The sequence below is a fragment of the Antechinus flavipes genome, chromosome 1 (genome assembly GCF_016432865.1).
Source record: "Antechinus flavipes isolate AdamAnt ecotype Samford, QLD, Australia chromosome 1, AdamAnt_v2, whole genome shotgun sequence".
Classification (NCBI taxonomy): domain Eukaryota; kingdom Metazoa; phylum Chordata; class Mammalia; order Dasyuromorphia; family Dasyuridae; genus Antechinus; species Antechinus flavipes.
The window spans coordinates 303,579,423-303,606,582 of record NC_067398.1 but is presented as its reverse complement, the minus strand read 5'-3'; the positions used below and the strand labels follow the sequence as shown (position 1 = coordinate 303,606,582).

Sequence of the window (27,160 nt, the reverse complement as noted above, 5' to 3'; positions counted from 1 at the left end):
GATAATAATGTCTAAGATAATAACTAATAATATTTAAAATGGATTGGGTGCCCTTTATTCTCCTATTTCCCCTACCTTGAGATGTTGTTAGCCAGCCTTCATCCCCAACAGTGGAATATTCTGACCAGAGAATGCTACCTTCGTGGTAGTCAGGTTACTTAGTTCCAGTCTGATTTTTCAAATTGGCTAAACCCCATAGGGCAGTATGATCTTAGGACTATGGTGGCCCTATGGTTATTTCAGGGATGGAGGACAATTGTAATTCATAGTTTAGTGGGAACCCACTAACTCTTGGTTCACATCTCCTTTTGACCCTCTACCTGTGCTGTTTGGCTTCAGCTTGCTCTGCCTCTGACCCCACAACCAGTTATTTTAACCTAATGACCACAGTGCCTGACTCACATCTCTTGCTTTAACCTGTGATACCTTCAAGCTGTTCTCTGTCTTTCCTTCTTATTCCTAAATAAACTCTCTACTTGAGGGATTCCAACTTTCCCTCCTTTTGTTCCCTTTTCAACAATCTTTTGTAATCTAGCTTCTGGTCTCCCCAAATCAACAAAACATGTTCTTTCTGAAGTTACCAATGGTATCTTAATTGCTAAATCATATCCCTATAGTTTATACTTGGTGATCATTTTTCTGGACTTCTCTGCAACTTTTGACATTGTTGACACCTCTTCCCTGGGTTTTGGGAATCATGTGCTCTCCTAGATCTCCTCCATCTCCTCGATGAGTCAGCGTCCACCTCCTGACTCCTGACTATGGGCATCCTCCAAGGTTCTATCCTGCTCTATATCTTATCTCTTGAGGATAATCTCATAATTTCCCACTGATTTCAATTATCTTTCTTGAGTTCCAATTCTTTTTTCTAATACTTATATTTAATAATAGTGACATAAATATGGTTCTTGCTAATGAACAAGTCACAAAACTAAAATTTCATTTTTCTTATACTTTATAAAATTATTTTTCAGCAATTTTCTTACACAGTGCCAGATTGGATCCAAGTATAGACAGATAGAAAATAACTAAGTATTGGTGAAGAAATATATATTTGTATGTTTACCAAGTAGATTTGATAGGAGGGTCAAATGCTCTACATAAATATAATAAAAGGAAGGATTTTACGTCAGAGTTCCAATTCTGTGACCAGGTAACTAGTTTCACAGAGGTATTTCAAACTCAGCCTGTTTGAAATAAACCTCAAACATTAATGCACTGTTTGTGTTGCTGTGAATTAGTCCAACTATTTTGGAGAAAAATTGGAATTTTATCCAAAAATCTATAAAACTTTGTACATATTTTGACCCAGTAATACAATTATACTACCAAAAAGTTATAAAACTATTCAATAATATAGCAAATAATTTAGCAATGAGCTATAACATTTTGAATCGGCAATACAATTTTGATCCCAGAGGATCAAAGAAAAAGAGTCATACGTGGCAAAGAAATGGAACCATCAGTTGAAGAATGGCTAAGCAAGTTATGGTGTATAAATATGATGGAATGCTGTTATCCTGTAAGAAATGTTGAAGGGTGTGACAGCTTAGTTGTGCAGTGTATAGAGCACTGGTCCGTGAATCAGGAGAACCTAAGTTCAAATCCAGATTCAGACACTTGACACTTATGAGCTGTGTGATCCTGGGTAAGGCACTTAACCTCAATTGCCTTGGCCCCCCCCCCCCCCAAAAAAAAAAATGATGAAGAGAATGGTTTTAGAAAAAAACTAGGAAAACTTATATGAACTGATATAAAATGAAGTTAACAGAGCCAGGAGAACAATTAATACAGCAACAGCAATGTTGCAAAGTTAATCAACTGTGAAAGACTTAATGACTCTGATCAATACAATAATTCACCACAGTTCTAAAGAACTCATGATGAAAAAAAACTATCCATCTCCAAACAGGAAATTGATGGATTCAAAGTTAAGATTAAAGCATTTTTTCCCCTTTTTTCCTCTCTTTTTAAAATATGCTAATGTGGAAATAATTTATGTATGTATAATGTGTACATGTAATATACATTATATATATTTAATATGTATGATGGGTATTCACTTCTTTTTTATGGGCGAGGGAGGAAGAAAAAAAAGAAAGAATTTGAAGCCAAAAATAAAAATAAAATAAAATAAAGAAATATCACCCAATATTTCCCATCCAAAATCTACCTTTTCTCCAAACATTCCTATTTCTGCTCAGGTTATCACCATTCTCAAGTTTGAAATGTCAAAGTTATCCTTGACTATTTTTTTTTCTCTACAATCCCAAACAATAGTTTCTAAGTCTTATTGATTTTACCTTTACAGCATCACTTTGATATGTAAATATTAGCTATTATTCCACCCTGCTGCCTAATAATCCAGCTAAAATGTTCTCCTGGCTACTTAATTCCCTGCTCAAAAAATGTCAGTGACTCCTTATTACGTCTTTAATAAAATGGAAAATCAGCTTGACATTTGAAGCCTTGATTTGACTCCAGCCAAACTTTTAAGGCCTACTTCAAATGATTTCCCTTCACACATTTTCCACACTTCTCTGGTCCTCCTTTTTTTTTTAAAATAGTATTATATTTTTCCACATTCATGTAAAGATAGTCTTCAAACTTTGAGTTTTTTGTAAAATTTTGTGTTCCAAATTTTTCTCCCACTCTCCTGAAGTGTGCTGTCTCCTGAAGACAGCAAGCAATCTGATACAGGTTTTGACTTATAATGTATGTAGTACATGCAATCCTCTTAGACATATTTCCGTATTTGTCATGTTGTTTCTTACAGTTTCTTACATGCAATCTTCTGGGTGTTTTGCTCATTCTGTCTCCAGTGCCTAGAATTCATTCCGTTCTGTTCTTCACCTTATATTTTTTTTCTCCACCCTCTCTCACTGAGATCTCAGCAGCTCCTGTGGGTTTAATTATCATCCTTATGCAAATGATTCCCAGATCTCTATATCTATTCCCTAGTCCCTTTCCTGATACCAGATCACCAATTTTGTCTGTTGGACATTTCAGACTAGATGTCCTGAAAACATCCCAGAACAGAATGCATTATCTCCCCTTACCTCAATCCAACCCTTTTCCGGACTTCAATCTTTCTGTCAAGGACACCACCATTTTTCCAGTCACCTAAATTCACTTCCTTGACTCCTCACTATTGCTCATACCACATATGAAAATCCATTGCTAAAACTGGTCATTTCTATCTCCACAATTTGGGGGGGAGGGGGACGAAAGGGTGGGAGGCCAATCAAGGTTAAGTGACTTGCCCAGAGTCATACAGCTAATAAGCATCTAAGGCTGCATTTGAATTCCAGTCCTTCTGACTCCAAGGCTGGTAATCTCTCCACTGTACCACCTAGCTATACCTCATAATATCTTTTTCAATATGGCTTTCTCAGCCACCATTCTATTTTAGGCCCTCCTTAATTATAAACTGGATTATTGCAAAGGCTACCAGTTTGTTCTTCCTAATAATAAATAAAAACATCAATAGCTAGCATTCATATAGCGCTTTGAAGTTCTCAAACTACTTTACAAATACTAATTCATTTGACCCTTACAACAATTTTGTGAGATAGATGCTGTTATTATTCTTATTTTATAGATGAGGAACCTGAAATACAGAGTTTAAGGGTCTTGCCCAGAGTCACACAGTACTTTTTTTTTTCTTTTTTTTTTCCTGTTCTTTTTCTTTTTTTTTTTTTTTTTAATTTTTTATTTAATAATTACATTATATTGACACTCGTTTCTGTTCCGATTTTTTTTCCCCTCCCTCCCTCCACCCCCTCCCCTAGATGGCAAGCAGTCCTTTATATGTTGGATATGTTGCAGTATATCCTAGATACAATATATGTTTGCAGAACCGAACAGTTCTCTTATTGCGTAGGGTGAATTGGATTCAGAAGGTATAAATAATCCGGGAAGAAAAACAAAAATGCAGATAGTTTACATTCGTTTCCCAGTGTTCTTTCTTTGGGTGTAGCTGCTTTTGTCCATCATTTATCAATTGAAACTCAAGTCTCTTTGTCAAAGAAATCCACTTCCATCAAAATATGTCCTCATACAATATCGTTGTCGAAGTGTATAATGATCTCCTGGTTCTGCTCATTTCACTTAGCATCAGTTCATGTAAGTCTCGCCAGTCCTCTCTGTATTCATCCTGCTGGTCATTTCTTACAGAACAATAATATTCCATAACATTCATATACCACAATTTACCCAGCCATTCTCCAATTGATGGGCATCCATTCATTTTCCAGTTTCTAGCCACTACAAACAGGGCTGCTACAAACATTTTGGCACATACAGGTCCCTTTCCCTTCTTTAGTATTTCTTTGGGATATAAGCCCAATAGAAACACTCCTGGATCAAAGGGTATGCAAATTTGATAATTTTTTGGGCATAATTCCAGATTGCTCTCCAGAATGGTTGGATTCGTTCACAACTCCACCAACAATGCATTAGTGTCCCAGTTTTCCCGCATCCCCTCCAACATTCATCATTATTTTTTCCTGTCATCTTAGCCAATCTGACAGGTGTGTAGTGGTATCTCAGAGTTGTCTTAATTTGCATTTCTCTGATCAATAATGATTTGGAACACTCTTTCATATGAGTGGTCACACAGTATTTGATGCAGAATTTGAACTCAGGTCTTTTTGATTCCAGGTGTTGAGGGCAGTATTTGAACTCCAAGTTCTGCTCTCTCTGTACCACTATACCACCCAGATACCTCTGGTCTCTTCCCATTCCAATTCATTATCAATATGGCTGGTGTGTTTTCTAAACCATCTGCTCTTGTCATTCCCTTACTCAGTACAGACCAATGGCTCCTGTGTCTCTTGGGATCAAATAGAAGCTGCTCTAATTGGCATTTTAAAAGATCTTCCTGATCTGGATGCTTTCAACATTTCCTATGTTCTAACACATTATTTGGCCGCCTTTCTGTTACTCACACCCAATCTCATTTCCTTTTTCCATAATTTTACACTAAATGTTCTTACTGCATGAATGTTCCTCTCCATACCTCCAGCTCTTAAAATTGTTCATTTTCTTCAGAGTTCAGCTCATGTGCTTCACTTTCCATAGGAAGTTTCTTCTGATTAACTCCTCCTCCCCCTACCTGCTATTGTCCTCCATCCTAAAAATATGTTATATCCATTTTGTAAATATTCTGTTTATATGAGTATGTGTATATATTGCCTGTTAGAATATAAGCTTCTTAAAGGCAGGATCTGTTTCAGGTTTGACTTTGTATCTCCAGTCTGGCAAATAATTAGAAGTATTTAATAAAAGCTTATTGACTAATTGCTAAATCAGAATTCCTAGTTTCCTTGGAAGCTCAACTTATGTTGTATCTGTTGTACACAAAGCATATCTTGAACCTCTTACTGGTTATTATTTGCTCCCTTCCCTCGAATTATTATGTATAATTTAGATCTGTTTATAGGTGATACCCCTTTTCCTCCTGGAGGCCCAAAGTGACTCATGGTTTGCTTTTTTCATATCCCATCACTTAGGATGGTGCCTGATCCATAGTAGGAATCTAGTAATTGTTGATTGAGTGACTGATCTTATATCCCCATTATTAGCATAAAGCTCAGTAGAGGAATAAATAAAAAAATAATGTGTGGGCTAATTCAATTAATGAATGCTTATTGGATTGAATAATGACAAAAATCCTCTCTTTGGTTTGAGAAGGACTGATGCTTGCATTATTTTTTGCATTGCAAATAATAACTCATCAGTTACTGAAAATATAAGTACTTTGATCAGATCACTATTGATCAAAAAAATACAAATTAAGACAATTCTGAGATACCACTACATACCTGACAGATTGGCTAAGGTGACAGAAAAGGTAATGATGAATATTGGAGGGGATGTGGGAAAACTGGGACACTGATGCATTGTTGGTGGAGTTGTGAACAAATCCAACCATTCTGGAGACAATCTGGAATTATGCCCAAAAAGTTATCAAACTGTGCATACCCTTTGATCCAGCAATGTTACTACTGGGCTTATATTCCAAAAAGATATTAAAGAAGGGAAAGGGACTGGTATGTGCAAGAATGTTTGTGGCAGCCCTGTTTGTAGTGGCCAGAAACTGGGAACTGAGTATATGCCCATCAATTGGAGAATGGCTGAGTAAATTGTGGTATATCAATGTTATGGAATATTATTGTTCTGTAAGAAACGACTGACAGGATGATTTCAAAGAGGCCTGGAGAGACTTACATGAATTGAAGCTGAGTAAAATGAGAAGGACCAGGAGATCATTATATACTTCAACAGTACTATATGAGGATATATTCTGATGAAAGTGTATATCTTTGACAAAGAGAAGATCTAACTCAGTTCCAATTGATCAATGATGAACAGTACTAGCTACACCCAGAGAAGGAACACTGGGAAATGAATGTGGACTACTTGCATCTTTGTTTTTCTTTCCAGGTTATTTTTACCTTCTGAATCCGATTTTTCTTGTGCAACAAAAGAACTGTACGGATCTGCACACATATATTGTATCTAAGATATACTTTAACCTGTTTAACATGTATGAGACTGCCTATCATCTAGGGGAGGAAGTGGAAGGAGGGAAGGGAAAAAAGTTGGAACAGAAGTAAGTGCAAGGGACAGTGTTGAAAAATTAACCATGCATATGTTCTGTCAATAAAAATCTATAATTAATAATAAAAAAAAGAAAATATAAGTCCTTTGGACTGGGTTAGATGGTCTGCTGGAGTTAGGAGTCACAGAGTTAGCAAGTAACAGTTGGTTGGTTGTTATCCTTCATTCTGGAATAGGACCAAAACGATATCTCTGTGTGACTGATCAGAGGCTCAGAAGGCTCTACCCCAGGCTGAGCACAAATAACATTTGGATGAGAGACGACTCTAAATTGCCCATTGCATGTTTCTTTTGAGCTACTGCAATTCTGCATTGCCCATAGAGCACAATGCCTTCTTTGAAGTGGGCACACCATGCTCCAGTAATCCTGTGCTGTGTCCCTCATGTCTCATGATTGATACTTAAAGTTCTTCAGAGAGACCTTGAATCTCTTCTTCTGTCTCTATATGAGTGCCTGCCTGGTGGGGGTCCCCATTAAAAGTTGAAAGACTACCAAGTAGATGGGGGACATTGTTCTGGACTATGGAATCATAGATACATAGACTAGGAAGTGGAAGGGAGAAGTCAGTCTTAACCCCCTTCTGCATGAAAGGAAGTAATATGAGTTAATCAAAATGGTAGATTGGACCCAAAGGTTGATGGGCTTTTAATGCCAGGCTCAGAGGCAACTGAAAGGCATTGAAGATGAAGACCTGTGCCTCAGGCATTATTTTGGGAGCTACGTAGAAAATTTAATGGAGGGAAGGGAGAGACACGAGTCAGAGAGACCAAGTATGAGACTGTTGAAATAATGCAGGTGAGATAGAATGAACTAGCTAGTATGGGAGCAATGTAAGGGAAGATGAGGGAACAGATCAGATTTGGTAACTGTTAGACTGTGAGAGGCAAAACATGAGTGAGTATAAAGAGTCAAAAGATGATTTTGAGGTTGTAAAACCCAAGGGATCAAAAGGTCCAGTTAGCAGCAGAGAGTTATGTTACTACTTTCCAGACACTTGCAAAAAGATACCCTGTAGGTCTTCAAAAAAATCTATGGTTACTGCGCCCTCACTCATTTAATCCATCCTGACCTCTGACATGCTTAGAGCATGCAAAAGGAATGGGGTTTGATGAAAAACATAATAGGAGAAGCAAATTAAATCAAATCATGACATGTATTAATCACCTGTTTATGTGCAGGATCCTAAGCTAGTGTGATTGTCATTGGACCTAGATTCAAATTCTGATTCTGACCCTACTTGTACAACTTTGCTCAAGTAATTTCCACATTTGAGGCCCTCAGTTTCCTCAGCTGTAAAATGAAGGTGCTGGACTAAGTGACCTCTGAGGTCCCTTTTAGCTCTAGGTTCCCAATCCAATTACTAGATAACCTTTTGAATCCCTTGTAAGTCTAAATTTATGGTCTTATGATCTTAGGATTATTGTTCATTGAGTTTGTTCAGTGAACTGGGGCTGAATCCTGACCTGTTGCTCCCCATGTGAATCCCCGCTGTGAAGAACGCTTACATCCAGGATAAAAAAGACACGAGGGGTTTGGACAGAACAGATGTCAGTTTGTATTGCAGCTCTAGCCTTGCCCAACTGGATGTATCCAGCCCCATGGGTCTGACTCTCTTAGACGCTTGTGCTCAGAGGCAGAATTGCCAAGCTTGATTAGTTCCTCCTCCCATAGCTAGTGGGTGAGAACCGGCACAGCTGCCCATCACCCAAAGCCTGAAATGGGGCCCAGGTGAAAGGGTCATCCGGCAACAAAGAGAGTGGTTGGGGGCAGTGCAGAGGAGGAAGGAGGGGACAGGGAAGGGTTTCAGCTGGGAGGGCGATGACGGCCTTCCCTCCCACAGTGGATTAGAACAGTCAGGATTGAAAAGATGTCAGCTGGGACAAGGGACTGCTATGTTTCAGCTGTTTAGAGCGCCTTCCTAAGGTTAGTTCCATCTCCACTAAATATCCCCTCCTTGTCTTAGGGAAGAGCTGTAGGATCATAGACATGAAGCAATCCTATTTAGGCCACTCTCAATGTAAACCACTGGCGTAGAGAGGTTAGTGGACTTGCCTATAGCCATGGTGCGTGTTTTCTGAGATCAGATCTGAACTCGGCTCCAGGTCCAGCGCTCTACGTGCTATACCGCCTACCTGTTCTGGAAGACCTAAATTCAAGTCCCTTCTCTGACATTTACAGGCTTCATGAGCATGACAAAATCACTTAAACTCTCTAAGCCTCATTTTTTTCATCTGTAATATGGTGATAACAAAAATCAGAGGCAATACAGGGCCAACCTTGGAGTCAGGAAATCTGGATTCAAGTCCTGCCACTAACATAATACAAGCTATGTGACTAACTTCTCATTGACCCAGGCTAGGGTCATAGACCTAGGACTAGAAGGGGTCATTTTGTACCAGTAGAGCGAATTTTCATAGTAGGAAGATCTCTACATGGATGAAATTATAATATCAGACACCGCTCTCTCAAAAAAATACTTATAAAGGCTTACCTCTTAGGCTTCTTGTGAGTCTCAAAGGAGATAATGTATACAAAACACTTTGCAAAACTCTTATAAATGCCACTTATTATATTAATATTATAATATTATTATTATATACAGAATTTCTCTGTAGCTGCAGTGGAAATAAATAGGAAAAAAAATCGCTGGAACCCAGCTGTGATTACCAAGAGAAATTATACACCAGGCAGTTGATACCCTAAGAACAAAGCAATGAATAGCTTTTGTCATTGGGCTGGACCTAAAGCTAGGGTCTCTGGAAAAAGAACTAGTTATTAAACAAGACAAGCAAGAGTCACTTGCTGAAGCTCTTGTCAAAGGTTTTCCCTGAATTGAATGTCATACATTTGAAAATGCATACACTTAAGAAAAGGAGGGAATCAAGAGTCCCTTCTCTCCAGTTTTCCTTCTATCTAGACCCACATCTAGAATCCAGTATTCTTATCTTTTATTCTTGGATCAAATGAGATATTTGTAAAGTGCTTGGCCCAGTCACTGGTACTTCGTAAACATTTAGAAAGCTCTTATTCTCTTTTCTTCCTGTTACTTGCTTCCACAGCTGATGTGAAACAATTAGATCCTTCCCCAGGAGCAGAATTGTAATAATATAATTCGATTTTGATCATTTGACTTATTACCATTGATCATTTGATTAGTTGCATATTGATCCATGTCCAACATTGCATGTTCTCTCCCCGTAGCCTTGACAAAGTATCATTAGCACTTTATACCTTGGCTTTTTGTATCTGTAGCATGGATCTCCTTTCAGCTCCAATTCTGTGGTCCTAAGAAACAATGGGAACAACCCATGACAATATATCAGTGTGTGCTGAATTGAACAGGGATTGAGTTGTCTCTTAAGGTTTCTCAAACCTTAAATATCTGACTCTATGATCCCAAGATCCTCTTCAGTACCTTGCACATAAAAGACCCTTAGGAAGTACTCTGTTAAACTAAATTGATATTCAGATTCAATTAGACGTAAACCACTTTCATAAGCATGAAAGCCCAAACAATAGCTGTTCCATTTGGATATCATAAAAGAGACTCTTTTTTTCTCATTATAGCCTCTGATGCAGTCTTAGAGTTGAGTTGACGAAATACATTTAAATCAGAACAATATGTTTCCAATTTTGGCTCTGGCTTACATAAAGCACCTGTGCATCTCATTATAGTTTTCCCCAATTATTGTCACTTCTCTCTTTGGTATCAAAGGAGTTCCTTATAAAGGGTTCATTTGTTTACATGATAAAGTATGGTAATTAGAATAGTCATAACCTTCTTAATGCTACTTATTCCAAGCATTTAACAGGTCAACCACTTCCTCCTCCTCAGGCGGATAGTTATCAGTTATGGGATTTTTTTCCCTTAGAAGAAAAGCCTATAACATCAAAAACAATGAAGAATATACTAAAATAGCACCATGCAGATATCAGTTTAATCCAAATAGGAGAATTATGCAAATTTGATACAGAACCTCTTGATGTTTGATAGCTATGTCATTTGGCATTTTACCTAACAAATATTTGCTGAATGTTTACTATGTGCTAGTCATTTTAGAGAATCATATCATAAGCTGTTCCTAGTGACTGTATATTGGATAAGGTAGATAATGGATAAGAGGTAATGTGCTATCTTTTGTATTATAGAATTATAAAGTAATTAAAAAATTATGCAGCAGTTATATGCTGGCCCAATCACAAAATTGATTTGCATGGAAATTTTAACCCACTCAGTTTTTCTGACTTGGGTTTTATAGCCCAATGGTCTCCTGCCTCCTCCTGAGGGAGGGGGCAGGGATAACCAAAACAGTGCTAGACTTAACATGTCGTCGGATTAGCTTTCTCCCTGTCACAATTCATATAAAACTCAAATTTAAGCAATTCATTAGCCTCAGCTTTTCCCAGTAGCAGAGATAACGAGCATGTGCCATCTCCACCACTCCCTCCAACTCTAAGATGACTACTTTCAGAGAAGGTATCAATCTACCAATGATATCACAGGTTTGGTCTCAATACTAAATGAAATTCAGTTTCTGGAGAAATCATATTTAATGCAGTGACTGTCATATTCAGTTTGTGTGTGAATGAAAGCAAGGATTTACACTGGACCATAGGTAAACTGTTCATCTGTACAAGATGAGAAATAGCTATTTCTGAACAGCAACAGTTGTGCTTATGGGGCCTTTTTCTCATTTGACACATAAGTCAGTCAGTCATGAAAACACTTCTACTATGTGCTTTCTAAGCACATATTAAGCACTGGGGAGATAAATAAAGACAAAAAGCAACTTCTGCTCTTGAGAGTTTGTATTTTAATGTGATATGATGAGCCATATAAAATGTAAAGCTGAAAAGACTCTTGAAGATCATTTATTACAAAAAAGTTTAATCTCTTTGCATTTTTCTGTTTCTCAGAATAGTAAGGAGATGAGTATTTCTTGTTGCATTCCAAGGTAATATTATTTGTAGATAAGGTTAGGAAGATTCTTAATATAATGTGATTTAAAGAATTTCCCACTACCCCCTTCTCCTTCCCTCCCCCACCAAGGAAAAAAAAAGTATCTCTGTTCCTCCAAAGTCTCCACTGGTTTACCAGATAACTAAAATTCTTATCCACAGGCTGTGTTCACAGATGTTCAGGGATACTGTTTGTTCTATATCTACTGTATTATGGGTTGAATAGGCTTTTGTGGACTAGCCTCAGAATATAACCATTATCTGTAACAGTGTTTATATAGAGAAAAATGCCTTCCAAGTTCCAACCTATCAACTTACATGTGTTTATTCTGAGTAGCTCAGAGAAAGAGTACATGAGAGAAATCAAATTCCTGTGGGTGGAAGCATTGAAGGCTAAAATTCATATGACTGGAAAGGTTAACAATCTGTTAACCCATTTAAGTCACTAATGTGTCGAGGAGGGTTGAAACTATTGAATCGATACACTGAGGTCAGGACTGCCGAGCCCTTGAAGCTAACTACTGATTGGACAATACTCTATGAGCATATGCTTGGAAAATGGTCCTTCCCACTGGCCTGTGCTGGCTCAATGATTGGTATATACAGAGGATTGTAGGAGGGACTAGGGGGTGGAGTAAGACGAGCCAGAGTCACACTTGGGTGGGAGATGAAGGAGAAAGCAGTCGCGGAGATTCTGCTTCCATCCTGTTCAATCCTGCGTCTAAGGTCCAAGAATAGACTAAGGACTTTTGCTTATCCTGACTCTGGCTGATTCTGGGGTGTCCTGGGTGCTAGCACAGTCGACAAAATGGGTTACCTGAATTAATTTTTCATTCTAGTCCTAGAAAAAGAATAAGCCCTCAAGTTTTTGAGGATGCAAGTATTAACCAAAAATAATATCACAAGTCCATGAAATGTGTGGCAACTAGATTTGATACAAGAGAAATGAACATGCATGTGGTACTCAAAGAGTTCATAATCCACACAGAATTTTGCATATTTATGACATTGCAACTGAAAGGGGAGGAGGAAACAAAAATTTATACCCAAAGGGGCATGCCATGAGAGGAGGAAAGATGGAGTAAAAGTGGAGAAAGGACAAAATCCTTCCAGAAGAGGACAGGCAAGATGATGATAAAAGGGGCATTCTTTTCTCTTAAGAACTGATAGACCATAAAGATATGATGGTTTGCTTATCTATAAAGGTCTCAGATGCACAAGCAGTGTCTTGGTCTAGTGAAGACTGACTGGCACCAGTCTTTACTCCAAGGACACTATCCAGCTTGGGATCCAAGCAACAATTTATGTCAGCTCAAGGCAGAATGGGGAGGGGAGAAGGGGTTTGTCCTTGACACGTTTAGGGCCTCCTGCATATTCTGGTCATGTTTCTGGAAAATATGCAAACTCAAAAAGATAAGTTCAGGGAACCCTTAACATTCTTTAACATAAGAAAGGACTAGAGAATAGGGTGACATCTTTTGCTTTTCTCTTGGGAAGACAAGTCCAAATAGATCAGAGTAGATTGTGGGATTCCCCAGAATTCTAAATGTAGATGAAAGGACATTTAAAAAAAAAAAAAGAAGAAGAAGTAGAAACAATATGAAAATGAATGAACCTTGCTGAAAGCAACCCTCACCTACATCGAAATTTTGCCTATTAATATCATCCAGGTCTTGTCTTTTGCTTTTCCTTGAGCTTGGGAATATATTAAGCTTGGACAGACATGAAATATGGTTGGTTAGATCCATGAGAAGCAAGCAGAGAATAGAGGGAAAAAGTCTTTTAAGAATCTCCAGTTAGTCCCATATAAATACTTTTATCTGAGATTTCATAATCTCTTAAAAACAAGTCAATAACAAATGATTTATGTTACCATTAAAAAGTGAATTACTTAATGTTATAATATCAGAGATGAGGATCCATGAGTATAAAATATTTTGTATTAGATCAGATTTTTTAAAATTTAGTATTTAGTATTTATTTGTATTTAGTTTTGCCGATTTTTTTTCTTTAAAAAAAAAATCTTTGTTTTTAGCAATGGCTATCTGTGAAGGGAGATGGGGAAGAGTACAAGAAATATAAACAAAATCAAAACAAAAGATTAATAAAAATGTATTTTTTTAAAAATGCCTCTTAAGTGCAAAGACTCTGTAAAGACTTAAAAAGAGAGTGGGTCAAAATCTGAATTTTTTTTAATTAAATGAAATTTTTTTCAACTAATCTATTATCTCATTTCACCTGTGAAGAAAACAAAACTCTTGTTCAATTTAAGTATAGTCATGCAGATCTAATTCCCATATGGGTCTTGTTGAAAAAAACTTGAATCTTACCAGGAAGTGGACAATATGTTTCATCATTGGTCCTCTGGAATCCTAGTGGGTCCACTGCACTGATCAAAGTTCCTAAATCTTCTATTTGTCTTTGTGATATTGTTCCCCTGGCTCTCTTCTTTTAAATCTGTGTCAGTTCATGTAAGTTTTCCCTAGTTTCTCTGCAACCCTCTCTTTTGTCATTTCTTACAGCATGATAGTATTCCATTTCTTTGCTCAGTAATTTGAAAGACAGTCCCTTAGTTGCTGGCTCTTCGTTACCATAAAAAGAGCCTCTAAATTTTTTTATACATAAAGGTCCTTTTTTCTCTGGGTTATAGATCTAGGAGAAACATCATTGAATCAAAGGTCTACATAGTTTAATAACTTTTGGGATTGATTCCAAATTACTTTTCCAATGATGAAACATATTGTCCACTTCCTGGTAGGATTCAAGTTTTTTTCAACAAGACCCATATGGGAATTAGATCTGCATGACTATACTTAAATTGAACAAGAGTTTTGTTTTCTTCACAGGTGAAATGAGATAATAGATTAGTTGAAAAAAATTTCATTTAATTAAAAAAAATTCAGATTTTTGACCCACTCTCTTTTTAAGTCTTTACAGAGTCTTTGCACTTAAGAGGCATTTTTAAAATTGATTAAACCAATTCGCAGCTCTACAAACAGTGCATAATAAATGTGCCAAAGCCCCTTCAACATTTGTTATTTTCCTTTTCTTTTGGGACCACTTTGCCAATCTGTCGGATGTGAGAAGAGGAACAGAATTTCTTTAACTTGCATTTCTCTATTTATTAGTGATTTGAAACATTTTTACATGGTTATAGGTTTTCTTGGATATTGGATTTCTTATTTAGAAAACTGCCTGTTTATATCAGTTATATATAATTGACCAATTATCACCTGGGAAATGCCTTTTATTTTTATAAATTTGAAGGAGTTCTTTATGTATCTTAGAAATGAAATCTTTATCAAAGAAACTTTCTATCAAGATTTTTTTTTTCTCAATTATCTGTTCCCTTATCATTTTAGCTGGTCATGTACAAAAACTTTTAAATTTTATGCAGTAAAAATTTTCCATTTTATCTTTTGGTCATGAACTTTTCCCCTAGCCATATATCTTAAAGGCAATTTCTTCTCTTGGTCTTTTAAATTGTTTATAAATGGCAACCCTTTTTGGTCAATTATATATCCATTTAAAAGTTGTCATGATATATAGTGTGAGATTATTTGTCTTTAATTGGTTTCCAACAGACTGCTTTTTTTTCCCAGTATTTTTTTGTCAAATAATGAATTTTTACTCCCTAAGGAAACTACAACATATTAAAAAGAATTAAAAAGAATAAATACCAAAAATATAGAATTAATTCAGTTACAGGAAAGCTATCAACATAGTAGATCATATTTAACAATAATAACATGGCTCTATAGAGTGAACCAAATGTCCTGAATCTATAGATTATTATTCTTTGGCCACCTGTTAACATTTTATCCAGGGTGGCGGTTCTCAAAAGTGTGGTCAGAGGATCATGAAGATCTCTGAAACCCTATCTACAATATCTACAAATTCAAAATTAGTTTTTGTTTCTAATATGGTAAATCCATATAAATATAATCCATACAAACAAAAACTCTTTGGAGAGATATTAAAGGTTTTTAATAGTATAAAAATGCTGGGAACAAAAATTTGAGAACCACTGATCTAAATGGTAAGCAGGACACTGAGAAGTATAAAGCCATATCATCTGAAACTGATTGGAATGAATTTGTAATGTTGGATTGGAATGAGTTTGTAATGTTGAGCAAAAAAAAAAAAAAGATGTTTGAAAGATAGCTGTTACATAAGAGAGAATATAGCTAGGGGTCGCAATTTGCCAAGGACCAAATTGGGTCTGCACTCTGTTTTGTGTACTGCTTGGAAGTTAAGAATCTACATTTTAAAATAAGCCTTAATAAAATGTAAAAATCATGCTTAGCTCACAGGTTACAAAAATAGGCAGCAGGCCTGCCTATAATTGGCAAACTACCAGTGAAGCCTATGTTACTCTCAAGGACAAAACTAGAAACAAAAGGAAAAAAAATTATGAGGGGGCAGATTTTGGTTTAATCCAAGGAAAAAAATGTTCTCCCAAGAGGCCTTATTGTGAGATATGTTCTCTTCAAGAATGTGCTAGAGCTATTCCTAGCAAGCTAATTATTAAATTTCAGGTATAAGCATTTACACCTTAGAAATTGCAAAGATAGAAATTAGAGCTTTTTTTGGGGGAAGGGGGAGTGGAGGAGTTGTTGATTATCTAGAATTAAGAAAATGATGAAGAAAAATATTAATAATTAAAAGTGTGTCATGTTTCTGAGAGCTGATTATTAAACACTTATTGGTTGCTGAAAGCAGCCCTCACCTACATCTAGCTACTCTATCACTACAAGTAGTAAGATAGAATCTAGAGGATATCTATATATCTTGGATATAATTGAACAATTCCCTTTTAGTAAAGAAATTAAATCAAATGATTTCTTACAGTAGGTTGTATCCAATTTTAATTTTCCATGTAACCATTTAATTTTCCAATTTATGAATTTGGAATTATTTGGTAAGCTATCACATTACTCTTCATTTTCGGACTCTATATGATTAGAGAAAGAAGAGAAGACTAGTCTAGTCTTTTATTTGAGAAGCAAGCTATGTCAATAACCTGCAAAGAACTCTTGCTTGTTTTTTCCTCTCTTTTCAGCATTTCTGAAAAGTCATTGATTGCTTATTTTATCAGAAAATAAGCTGCTAGTTTCTGAAACTAAACTAGGAATTCCTTTGACTCAATGATACCTCTTCTAGGCCTATACCCTAAAGAGATCAAAGAAAGAAAAAAATAGCCATATATATAAAAATATTTATTGCAGCTCTTTATGTAGTAATAATGAACTAGATACTATTCCTCATCTATTGGGGTGACTAAATAAAAAATAGTATAGGAATGTAAGGGATATTGTTGTATATGTAAAATGGCCAGATGAATATTTTCAGAGAAACTTAAGAAAACATGTATGAATTAATACAGAGTGAAGTAAGTAGAACAAAGAAAAATGTATGTAATAAGAGCATTATAAAGAAAAGTAACTTTGAAGAGATATGAGAACTCTGAACAGTGCAGTGACCAGTTATAATTCCAGGTGATTGATGCTACCATCTTTAGACAGAGAAGTGATGATCTCAAGGTAGAATAAGACATAATTTCAAACAGAGCCAATGTGTGGACTTATTTTGCTTAACTGTATTTATTACAAGGGTTTTATTTTTCTTTTCTTTTTTCAATGGAGAGGACAGGATACAGGGCAGGTCAGGGATAAGGTAAGGAAAGGAGAAAGAAAATAAAGGATCATTGGGACATTTTTTTAAATGTATGGAAGAAAACAAAAGGAATGTCAGAAAGAAGCACAGACAAGGATAAATTCTAAAACCATGGATTGAATTCATAGAGGACATCCCAGAAGTCTAAGAGCAGTTTTAAGTTATTAAAATTTAGGGGATATACTTAAAAAGAAAATCAGGTGCTCATTTACATGTACAAAATATCTTTTTGTTCTACCATATATATGGAAATACCTGCTTTATTTATACCTTGCTAAGTTCAGAAGAAAAATGATTTTTTACAACTTAATAAGAGTAGAATCAGTAAGTAAAGAGTTCTCCAGTTTTGGCACAGACCTTTAATGAAGGTTGAGATGAATATTTTAATACAAAAAAATCATAATATTTTTTCATAACCATAATTATTTGAATAAAATAACAAATTTCCCACCCTTACCAATGCAATCTCAAGAGGATCCTAGTTGATGAAAGGCTATGCCAGCAGATTTCAAATTCTCACATTTCCTATCGTGCTTTGTATGATAAAGCTTTGTATGTAAAAGTTTTGAGAATAGATCAGGTAGAGTCTGCATGCCCACCTTTCAGGATCAGCCTAGGTGAATTGGAGATATTCATCACCCAGAAAACTGCTTGGTTATGAAATGTTAGATCCTAAAAGATCATCTATCTACTGAATCAGAAAAGTTACAGCTTTCATGGGTGGAGGGATACTCACACCAAGCTAATCATTTATCTTCAAGTATTCAAATATTCTTTTAAAAAAAAAGTTACCTTAGTATTTTTTTTTTAATTTGCTTATTCATGGATTAAAATGAGGCAGGTGTTCAATTTTCTACATTTATTAGAATACATGCTATTACATTGTATGGTTCATTTGAATGTCTTTTTTTGATATCCGTAAGAATATTCTTGTTCATGGAAATTGAAGTATAAATTAAATATGTTATTGTCATCTGACTTTGGTATTGTTCTGCTCTAAATCAATTCTCCCTCTTCCTCACTCTTTTTTTTTTTTTTTTTTGTTGTTGTTGTTGTTGTTTTAGGGGAAGATAATTATCCAAGAATTTTTTTTTGAGGGCACTAGCAGGTGATTTCTTTTTTTTTTTCCCTATCTGATGATTTTTCATCCTCTTTGAAAATAAAGGATGAACAACATCTGGTGATTTATTGAGACAGTCTCATAATACTTTTATCCATTTTCGAAAAAAGGAAGGAGAGAAGGAGGGAAAGAAGAGATATTGGGAATAATGGGTAGATTTTTTAAATAAAATTTTTATTAAATTTTTTAAGGCTTATTCTTTTACTATCTCTAAGGAATTCTTCTAAGGCTATTTGTTGTCCTTCATTCTTGCTATATAGCTAATATATCTCCTTTTTTGGTTTTATATATATGTATATATAAATATATACACATATATATATACACACACACATATGGAATTATCAACAGTAATTTTTGGGCATAGCAACATAATGGTTATTATCATTAGACCAATTTCCTTTGCACTGTTGTGAGTTTCATTAAATAGACTTGTTGTGTTCCTTGAATAAGAGCTCTAACAAAATCTTTCCATTAATAGAGGATCTTTTGATTGGAGTATCAGAAGCAGGAATGTAAATGTTATATGACTTTAGAAATGATCTTATGATCATAACTCTAGGGGAATTCAGAGGCCATCTAGTCCAAATCCTTCATATTCCAGATGAGGAATCTGAGGTCCAGCAAGATAAGTACTTTGCCCAAGTTCGCACAAGTAGTTTGTGCCTTCAATTGGAAACTGGAAGACCATTCATTGGGTTTGTTGTAGAAGGGATTCTTATTACACCTACAAGTTAGACTAGAAATTCAGGGGTCCTCAAACTTTTTAAATAGGGGGCCAGTTCACTGTCCCTCAGACTATTGGAGGGCTGGACTATAGTAAAAACAAAAACTTTGTTTTGTGGGCCTTTAAATAAAGAAACTTCATAGTCCTGGGTGAGGGGGATAAACGTCCTTAGCTGCCTCATCTGGCCCGCAGGCCGTAGTTTGAGGACCCCTGGTGATCTAAGGTTTTAGCCCTAAGATAAGTTTCCATATCAAGAAGCAACCTCCTTACAAAGTAATGATGGACTGAGAGTTCAGAATGAGACATATTCTTGGATATGGCCAATATGGGAATTTGTTCTGCTTAACTATCCATATTTGCTATAAGAATTTTTGTTTTGTTTTCATTGGGGATAGAGGGAGATAGAATACAAATGTGTCTTAATTGAATTTTATAATTTTAAAAAGAATGTCGAGAAAAAAAAATCATTCTTCAAATGATGACATGTCTTAGACTCATCTCACCTCATTCTCAAAGACACTCTGAGATTTATGAAGACTTAGGTTAGCTGTAAAAAGCTGTTGAATGTGTTTCATATGATTTTTCTTATTGCTCCTGCAGGATGCAGGTCTATCAGCCAAGCTGCAGCCAAAATTGATGTTGACTTTGATTATGATGGACCTCTGATGAAGACTGAAGTCCCTGGACCTAGATCCAGAGTGAGTTAATCTGGCATGTGTGAATTGGGAATGAATTTATGAGAGAACATGAGACCATGAAGCAAGAAATATCAGAGCTCAAATCATTGCCCCTTATACTGTCAGCCACCTGCAAAATGGCCTAGAGGTGTTAAGAGTCAGTTTTCAGTAGATCATCTTATAATCTGATAGCCAGATCCCATCCCTTTTTAATTCAGGTCCATATGCAGTAAAGAGCATAAATAATAAACAAATTCATTGTTTAAATCATAAATTAAGATTAAAGGAAAAATTGAGGGCTTCTTCCCTTCCATCTTGACTTTGCCAATTACAGTCAATTCTCCACTGTTCAAGGACTTCATTTAGATTGTTTTATCATCAGGTCCTTTGCTTCAGTTCCTCCCTATATTAGCCTCTATTGCAGAATGGGAAGGGGAAAACCAAAGCAGAGGAAATAATGGGCTTATCAGTTTTGTTGCTTGTTAGCAACAAGTAAAGATGTGTCTGGAAACCTGCTCACCTAATCCTTGTTGATTGACAGCTATGACGATAGATTTGACAGAGGAGAAAGTTGTTTCTATTGGCCCCTGACAAGATGGTCTTATTGTCCCTTCTGTCCTTGTCTATCAGCTCACCCTTTATAAATGACCTGGGACAAATACCTGAACTCCCCTGATGATAACAGGAATAGATTTATTATAAATTTGTTATTTGCCTTTATCTTTTAGTAGTCTGTATATAATGCTTATTCCTAAATGCTCCATCCACCATTTAGCCATTCAGTGATTGAATGGGAGGAATATGGTACAATGGGAAAAGTATTGACTCTAAAGCCAGAGGGCCTGAGGGCCTGAATTGAAATCCTGCCTCAGACTCTTACTTACCTGTATATACTTTGGACAGTTCATCTCACCTCCCCAGGTTTGTTTCCTCATTGCTATAATGACTAGGTTGTACCATATGGCTTCTGAGGTTCTTCCAGTTCTACGTGTATGAATCTATAAATGTCAAAAAACCTTGTAATTGAAGTCTGATACTCTTATCAGCAGAAGATCAGTGGTTTCCATCACAATTCTGACATGAGCAAGTTATCTAAAGAGACTTTTAAATCTGCAGAGTAGTAGGGTTGAATGTATTTCTAAAACGGGTTCAAGGCCTGGAGCCCCAATAACCTCCTCTTCAACCTCACTCCCCAATCCCAGGTTTTAAAAGGGTCAGAATTAGAATTTCTCTTGGGTGACTGAACTGTGGTCTTTGTCATGAACAAGATGGTTCTAGTAACTGTTTTCATTGTCTTATGTCTCTTTCCTCCTAGTTATCCCACCTATTTTCAGTTCAGTTCATTATAGATTGGATATATTAAAAAAAAAAAATTATCTAACAGAAGATCCATTTGGTATAGAGTCCTTGTTAATATTAATTTTCTCAAATTTTCCTTCTTCCTCCCTGAAACTTCTATAACTACTTTTCATTGGTGTGTTAAACTGGCTATTGAATTGTTTATACATATTGTCTCTTCTTCTGATGTACTGTTTTGTAATAAAAATCTTGATTCATGTCAGCTTTTTGCAATAAAGATTTTGGTTTTTGCTTTCAGGAATTAATGAAGCAGTTGAATGGAATTCAGGTAAACTGTCCATGGACTGTCCAATTTTTGACCAAAATTTCATATTTCTGAAATTACCATTTGATTGTATGCTTCTTTAATGACTTTTCCAAATGTGCCTTTACTGGCAGAAGTCAGAACAATTGATCAGTTGGGACAACTATCACTGGCCTCACAGAATGTCTCAGTCTATCTCTCCCTCAGAACCTGTTCACAGGCAGCATGGAGAAGCACAACCTTTTGACTCCTGATTGAGGATGGTTTATAATGTTAAGGCTGATTTTAAAGTTATGTGTGGTGGAAGCTAAAAGCAAGAAAGTTGGGAAATTTCTTTGAGGCAAAGCAGTCTGGCTAGGGAGAAGAGGGCCAGTGGATTGAGTCAAGTGTTCCTAAATAGTCTCTATGTCTTTTTTTGTGTTGACCTATGAGACAAAGAATTTGTATATTCATGAGAAAGTTTTTATGCTGGGCCATACTTCTGCCAGAGGTCTTCAGATAGAAAATACCAAAGGAATCATTGATAACTATTGTCACAAGGTCCTATCATTTCTATCCTTGCTTGTTCTCTTGCATAGGGCTTTTATAGATGTTGCTTCCAGAATTTTGACCCACCTTACCATTCTGTCCCATTCTCCCTTCCCCAATCCCAGCAAATACAAATCTCATCTATGCCAAGGAATGGAGTCATCTGTTTCTAAATTAAAGCATAAATGCACTAAGTTTTACTATTACAAAAATAAAAAGGAGTCATTTGACTCTTGCTGTTTTGACCTGACTCATTCTGATGCAAATTTTAGCATCTACATACACTCATTTGCATCCTTTTAGATTAAGTATAGATTTGGGGTATATGTAAATCCCTAGGTCATAGAGACATATCACATATGTAAGGGAAATTAGGAGTTTTCTACTAAGGACATATATAACATTCAGAGAAGAGTAGTTACCATGGTTTAATCTCTATCAGAGCCAGACTCTGAGATAGGTGAACCACTGATATTATCCATTTTGGCATTTTTGATATGATTACCTATACATCAGCTTTCACTGGTTTGCAAACAGTAACTAAGAATCTGAGAATATTTTCTACTTCACTAAACAGAGTCTATATCCTGCTATGAGATTCTTTGGCTCTCTGGAACAGTCCACTGTATCTTTTAGACTGAATGCAGGAAGAATCTGAAAGAACTATAGTTCTTCAGAATATTAATTATTAAAGTTTAAAACGGCACTCAAACTTTTGAGAGAGAACATTGCCCAGCATCCATGCTCAATTTATGTGATAAAACCATATCCTCTTATTTAAAATATTGATTAGAACAGAAATTATTTTCTGATTTTTTTTGTCAATTTAAAAAAATGTGAGGTTGCTCTTGAATGTATTTGAATCCATAAGTTTGTGATAAGCCTAAATCAGCTTCTTTTCTTTTCTGAAAGAATGCAGAATCTGTTCATTTCTTCTGCAACTACAATGAAAGTCGAGGAAACTATCTGGTGGATGTGGATGGCAACCGGATGTTAGATCTTTATTCTCAAATTTCCTCCCTTCCTTTAGGTAAGTTTCACCAAAGATGGGCAGCATTGGTCACAAGAGAGAATATGGGAAGGAATATACATGAATTGGTGCAAATGGAAACCCATTCAGCTACTGAAAAACAATTCATATGCATGCTCTGTTACTGATGAAGAAAAATATTTCATTATTTGCCAGGGACCAATAATTTTTTTGCAAATTATTCAAGCATCTTTCCAAGCTACTTGACCTGAAGCAAATCCTTAAACTCCCTCAGTGGCAGGAAAGTGGTCTTGATACACCTCCATCACAGAACTGCCATTAATTTTATTAAGTATATATAAAGCAAATTAAAGACATGGTCTCCAGAGAGAAGAATTTAAAATTTAAGCTGGATAACACTAGCAGAGACCTACCTTGATATGACTAAACACATTAAACAAACATTGTTGTTAGACAACTGAATTTCAATTAAATATGTAAATTTAATTCAGTGCAACAAATTGATAAGAGCTCTGGATTAAGTGCTCAAATAATTAAATCCTAGGTCTGCTTAGTCCAATTGAGCAAATCATTTAGCTATAGTAAAGGTTGAATAATCTTGTCTCCTTGATACCATGCAAATGCAGGTTTTTTTTTTTTTATTTTGGGGGGATTTATTTCATTTAAACTTACATGAAATTTCATGTTAAATTGATATTGTGCATTATGTGACACCCTATAAATAGTCCATACTTAAAAGAAGGGAAAAAAAGAGATAGGTATCAAATTTGGCCCTTTTTTTAGCTTCTCAAACTTCCCTTCCTTTCTTCCTTCCTTCCTTCCTTCCTGCCTTCCTTCCTTTTTCTTCCTTCTAATTGGCCACCAATAGATCCTAGGCCAAGCCCCATTTGGTCACTGTTTGGGTACTGTTTGACTCAGATTGACTGTAAATAGTAGTCATTTCTGCTTTGGCCAGAAACCCTGAGATTCTTCCCTTCCCAGATTTATTTGTTTGCTTGTTTGTTTATTTAATTTTTTTTTTTTTTGGATTAGGTGAAGGAGGAAATTCTTTGCCTCAGTAGCTACCTAGCTTTAATCACTGAATAGGTAAGGCCTCAATCAAACCTAAGCTTAAAAAAGGCTGAGGTCTCCCACATCTCCAGTCATTCTGATCTATATCTGGCCACTGGACCCAGATGGCTCTGGAGGGGAAGGTGAGATTGTGACCTTGCCGAGCCCTCCGTAACTTAAACCCAGTTCACTTGCATGTCACAACCTCTTCTCCCTGAAGTCATGGTCCTGTTCGCAAACAACAACATTGATCCCATAGATCCCCCCTTACTGCAGTATGTCCCTGATCCTCAGCTTCACTACTACAGTTTTCCATCTTAGAAATCTGCCTTTTCGTTGTTGAAGTACCTAGCTAAATACATAATATGCAGGTCTCATGTGGAAAGGCATTTAGCTTCAGGAAACCATGATGTCAGGCTCATTTGGGAGACTTGCTTTGGGGTTACTTAGTGTTTTTCAAACATTTTTTTCAATTGATTCCCTGCTAAATTTAAAGATCTGTAGGCTGAAGAACTGATGAAGCATGTGCCCACAGAGATAACAGAGATAAGGTTGATGGCAGAGATAATCTTTGGCTATCCTCCTACTCACCATTACACCTCCACACTGGCCTGAAGATATTCCTCCTGAAACATACAGTGCCTTCTACATTCCTGCATTTGTTGAGGACATTACCTCAAACACATTTACTTGCCATCAAAAGATGATTAGACAACAAGGAGCTACTGAATAGAGAAATTGAGATGGAGTGGCAACTGCTACAAATTCCTTCACAAGAATCTATTTTAAAGTGAGGGTGCTGGTGTTTTTGCAATGCTTTTAGATTCAACAATTTATGAATGTCTTCTCTTTTTAAAATTCAGTTCATTGAGTTAAATTAATTTAAATGAAATAATGTCTTCTCAAGTTTGCACATAGCTTATAGGCCAACTAATCCAACCCCCTCATTTTTTTTTTAATAGAGGTGGAAACTGAGGCCTAAATTACTTCAGCATTTATTAAGTCCCTATTCTGTTCCAAGCACTGTCTTATATTATAGGGATACAAAAGTTAAAAAGTAAAGATAGTCTTTATCCTCACAGGATTTACCTAAGGTAGAAAAGGCAATAAGTGGCAAACTTAGGATTTGAATCTAGTCATTTCTAGATTTGGTGGATTCAACAGTAAAAAAAAAAAAAAAAAAAAAAAGCTCTCTTCCTTATTTATCCTTATTAGAATTATAAAACCATTTAATCTTACAAGTTGGAAAAGATATGATTCAACCCCAAACTGAAACATGAGCTACTTATAGAACCTTGATAACTGGTCACTCCATCTTTTTTTGAACACTTCTAGTGAAGGGGCACTCATTATTTGTTGAAGTAGACTGTTCCTTTTTTGGAATGCTCTGATTTTTTGTTGAGCCAAAACATAAGAAGAAAGCTCTTTTCAACAGCTATTGAGTCCTTTCAAATATAATTAACATTTATTTAAAAAAAAAAAAAACAACTTTTTGAGACCATGCACAATGACTTGGGGAATACCTGATAGGAAGGCTGATCAGATATGCTTTTCCCTCTATTTTTTGATACCTTTGCTTTGAAATCTCCAACTAGATTCACCTTTAGACAAACTCATTTTCATTGTCAAAACTTTTAAGTGACTTGCCCAGGGTCACACAGCTAGGAAGTGTTAAGTGTCTGAGACCAAATTTGAACCCAGGTCTTCCTGACTTTAGGGCTGGTGCTCTATCCATTGCACCACTTAGTCGCCCCTCATTATCAAAACTTTATCCAGATCCCTACACGTAGAGGTTTGGTGGGTCATGGCAAGTTGGAACTTGCAGCTCTGGATAGGGCCACATATTTGCCATAGGGCTTTCCTATCCATCATCTCATTTGATCCTTACAACATTCTTGAGGCAAAGGGCTATGTAGATGTGCACACATACATGCTTACACATGGGGATGATTCATTTTCTCACTGAAGGCTTGACCTAAACTTTGACTCTGAAGCTTTTCATTTCCCATTCTTATATTTCAGGGGCTCGTAGTTCTCCCTGAGTACCATCTGCTCCCCAAGATTCTGAGATTGAGAACAAAAATGTTCATATTGTTAGATATATAAAAGAAATTACAAATTTCTTAGTTTAACCACCTTACTTCTAGATGAGAGAATAGAGACTCAGAGAAAGGAAAGTACTTGCCCAAAGTCACAAAGTAAGTTTTAAATAACAGAGACAGACTGATTTTGTTCAAGCCACTTAGGTTAATCCTTCACTATTCACTTCACCAAATAACTTGGCTCACAGAAAGTTGCCTAAATTCATTGTTATAAGCCCAAACTCACATTTTATTACTCATGTCTGACACATTTCATATACTTTGTGTAGCCATGAGCTGTGTTCTAATAATTGTTAACAATTTTAAATTTTGCCCCAGATGGCAGAAGGAATATGGGATATAGTCAGAGAACTTGAATTCAAGTCTCAGCACTGCCCCCAAGCTATTTGTGAATTTGAACAATTCCCTTTACCACCATCATCATGAAGGGGTGGCCAAGATCAGAAGTGCACTGCCAATCCTACTAATAAATTAGATTAAAATGCAATTAGTGAATATAACATAAATTAAGAATATAAGTAATATTAATATATGGTTTCCTAAATCATACATGGACCACAAGGATCCTTCTCTAAGGTTTGGTATATATTTATATTTGAATTTGACACCACTGGTTTAGATACTTTAAAAGTTCCTTCTACCTCTAAACCTATGAGTCTATGAATATAGATATATATTCATATATGTGATATATATCATAAATATATAAATTATAGGAAAATAGATATAAATTATAGGAAAATAAATTTCAGCTCAGTATAAAATCAAAACATTCCAATAACTAAATTTGTGCAATAGGGAAATGAGCACTATTGAGCAATGAATTTTTCTTTACTGGAGGTCTTTAAGCTGAGTCTATAGAGAAAAGTGATTCTTTTGCCACTTACTAGCTACAGAATTTTTGGCCAATCTCAAACACTCTCCAAACCTTCATTTTCTTGTCAGTGTAGCCAGAGTGGTTGGGACATCCTTGCTAGAATGACCCAAGGAACTCCTTATTATGCCCCAAATGCAATCATAAATAGGGATAGCAATACTATGATTTATTCCTTGGTGATCTTGGGAGAATCATCAATCCTGCTTTTAGAGTTGAAAGGATAAT

At 36.0% G+C, this 27,160-nt stretch overlaps 1 protein-coding gene across 2 annotated transcripts in view; it reads left to right on the top strand.

Annotated features, from left to right (window-relative positions):
* Positions 1 to 27,160, top strand: part of ABAT (4-aminobutyrate aminotransferase) — a 124,913-nt gene that overhangs the window by 63,985 nt on the left and 33,768 nt on the right. For both annotated transcript variants that reach the window (XM_051963610.1, XM_051963618.1), the window contains exons 3-5: positions 19,708 to 19,805; positions 21,382 to 21,411; positions 22,828 to 22,945. In XM_051963610.1, coding sequence (XP_051819570.1) covers positions 19,708 to 19,805; positions 21,382 to 21,411; positions 22,828 to 22,945 — 246 coding nt within the window. The remainder of the gene's footprint in view (positions 1 to 19,707; positions 19,806 to 21,381; positions 21,412 to 22,827; positions 22,946 to 27,160) is intronic.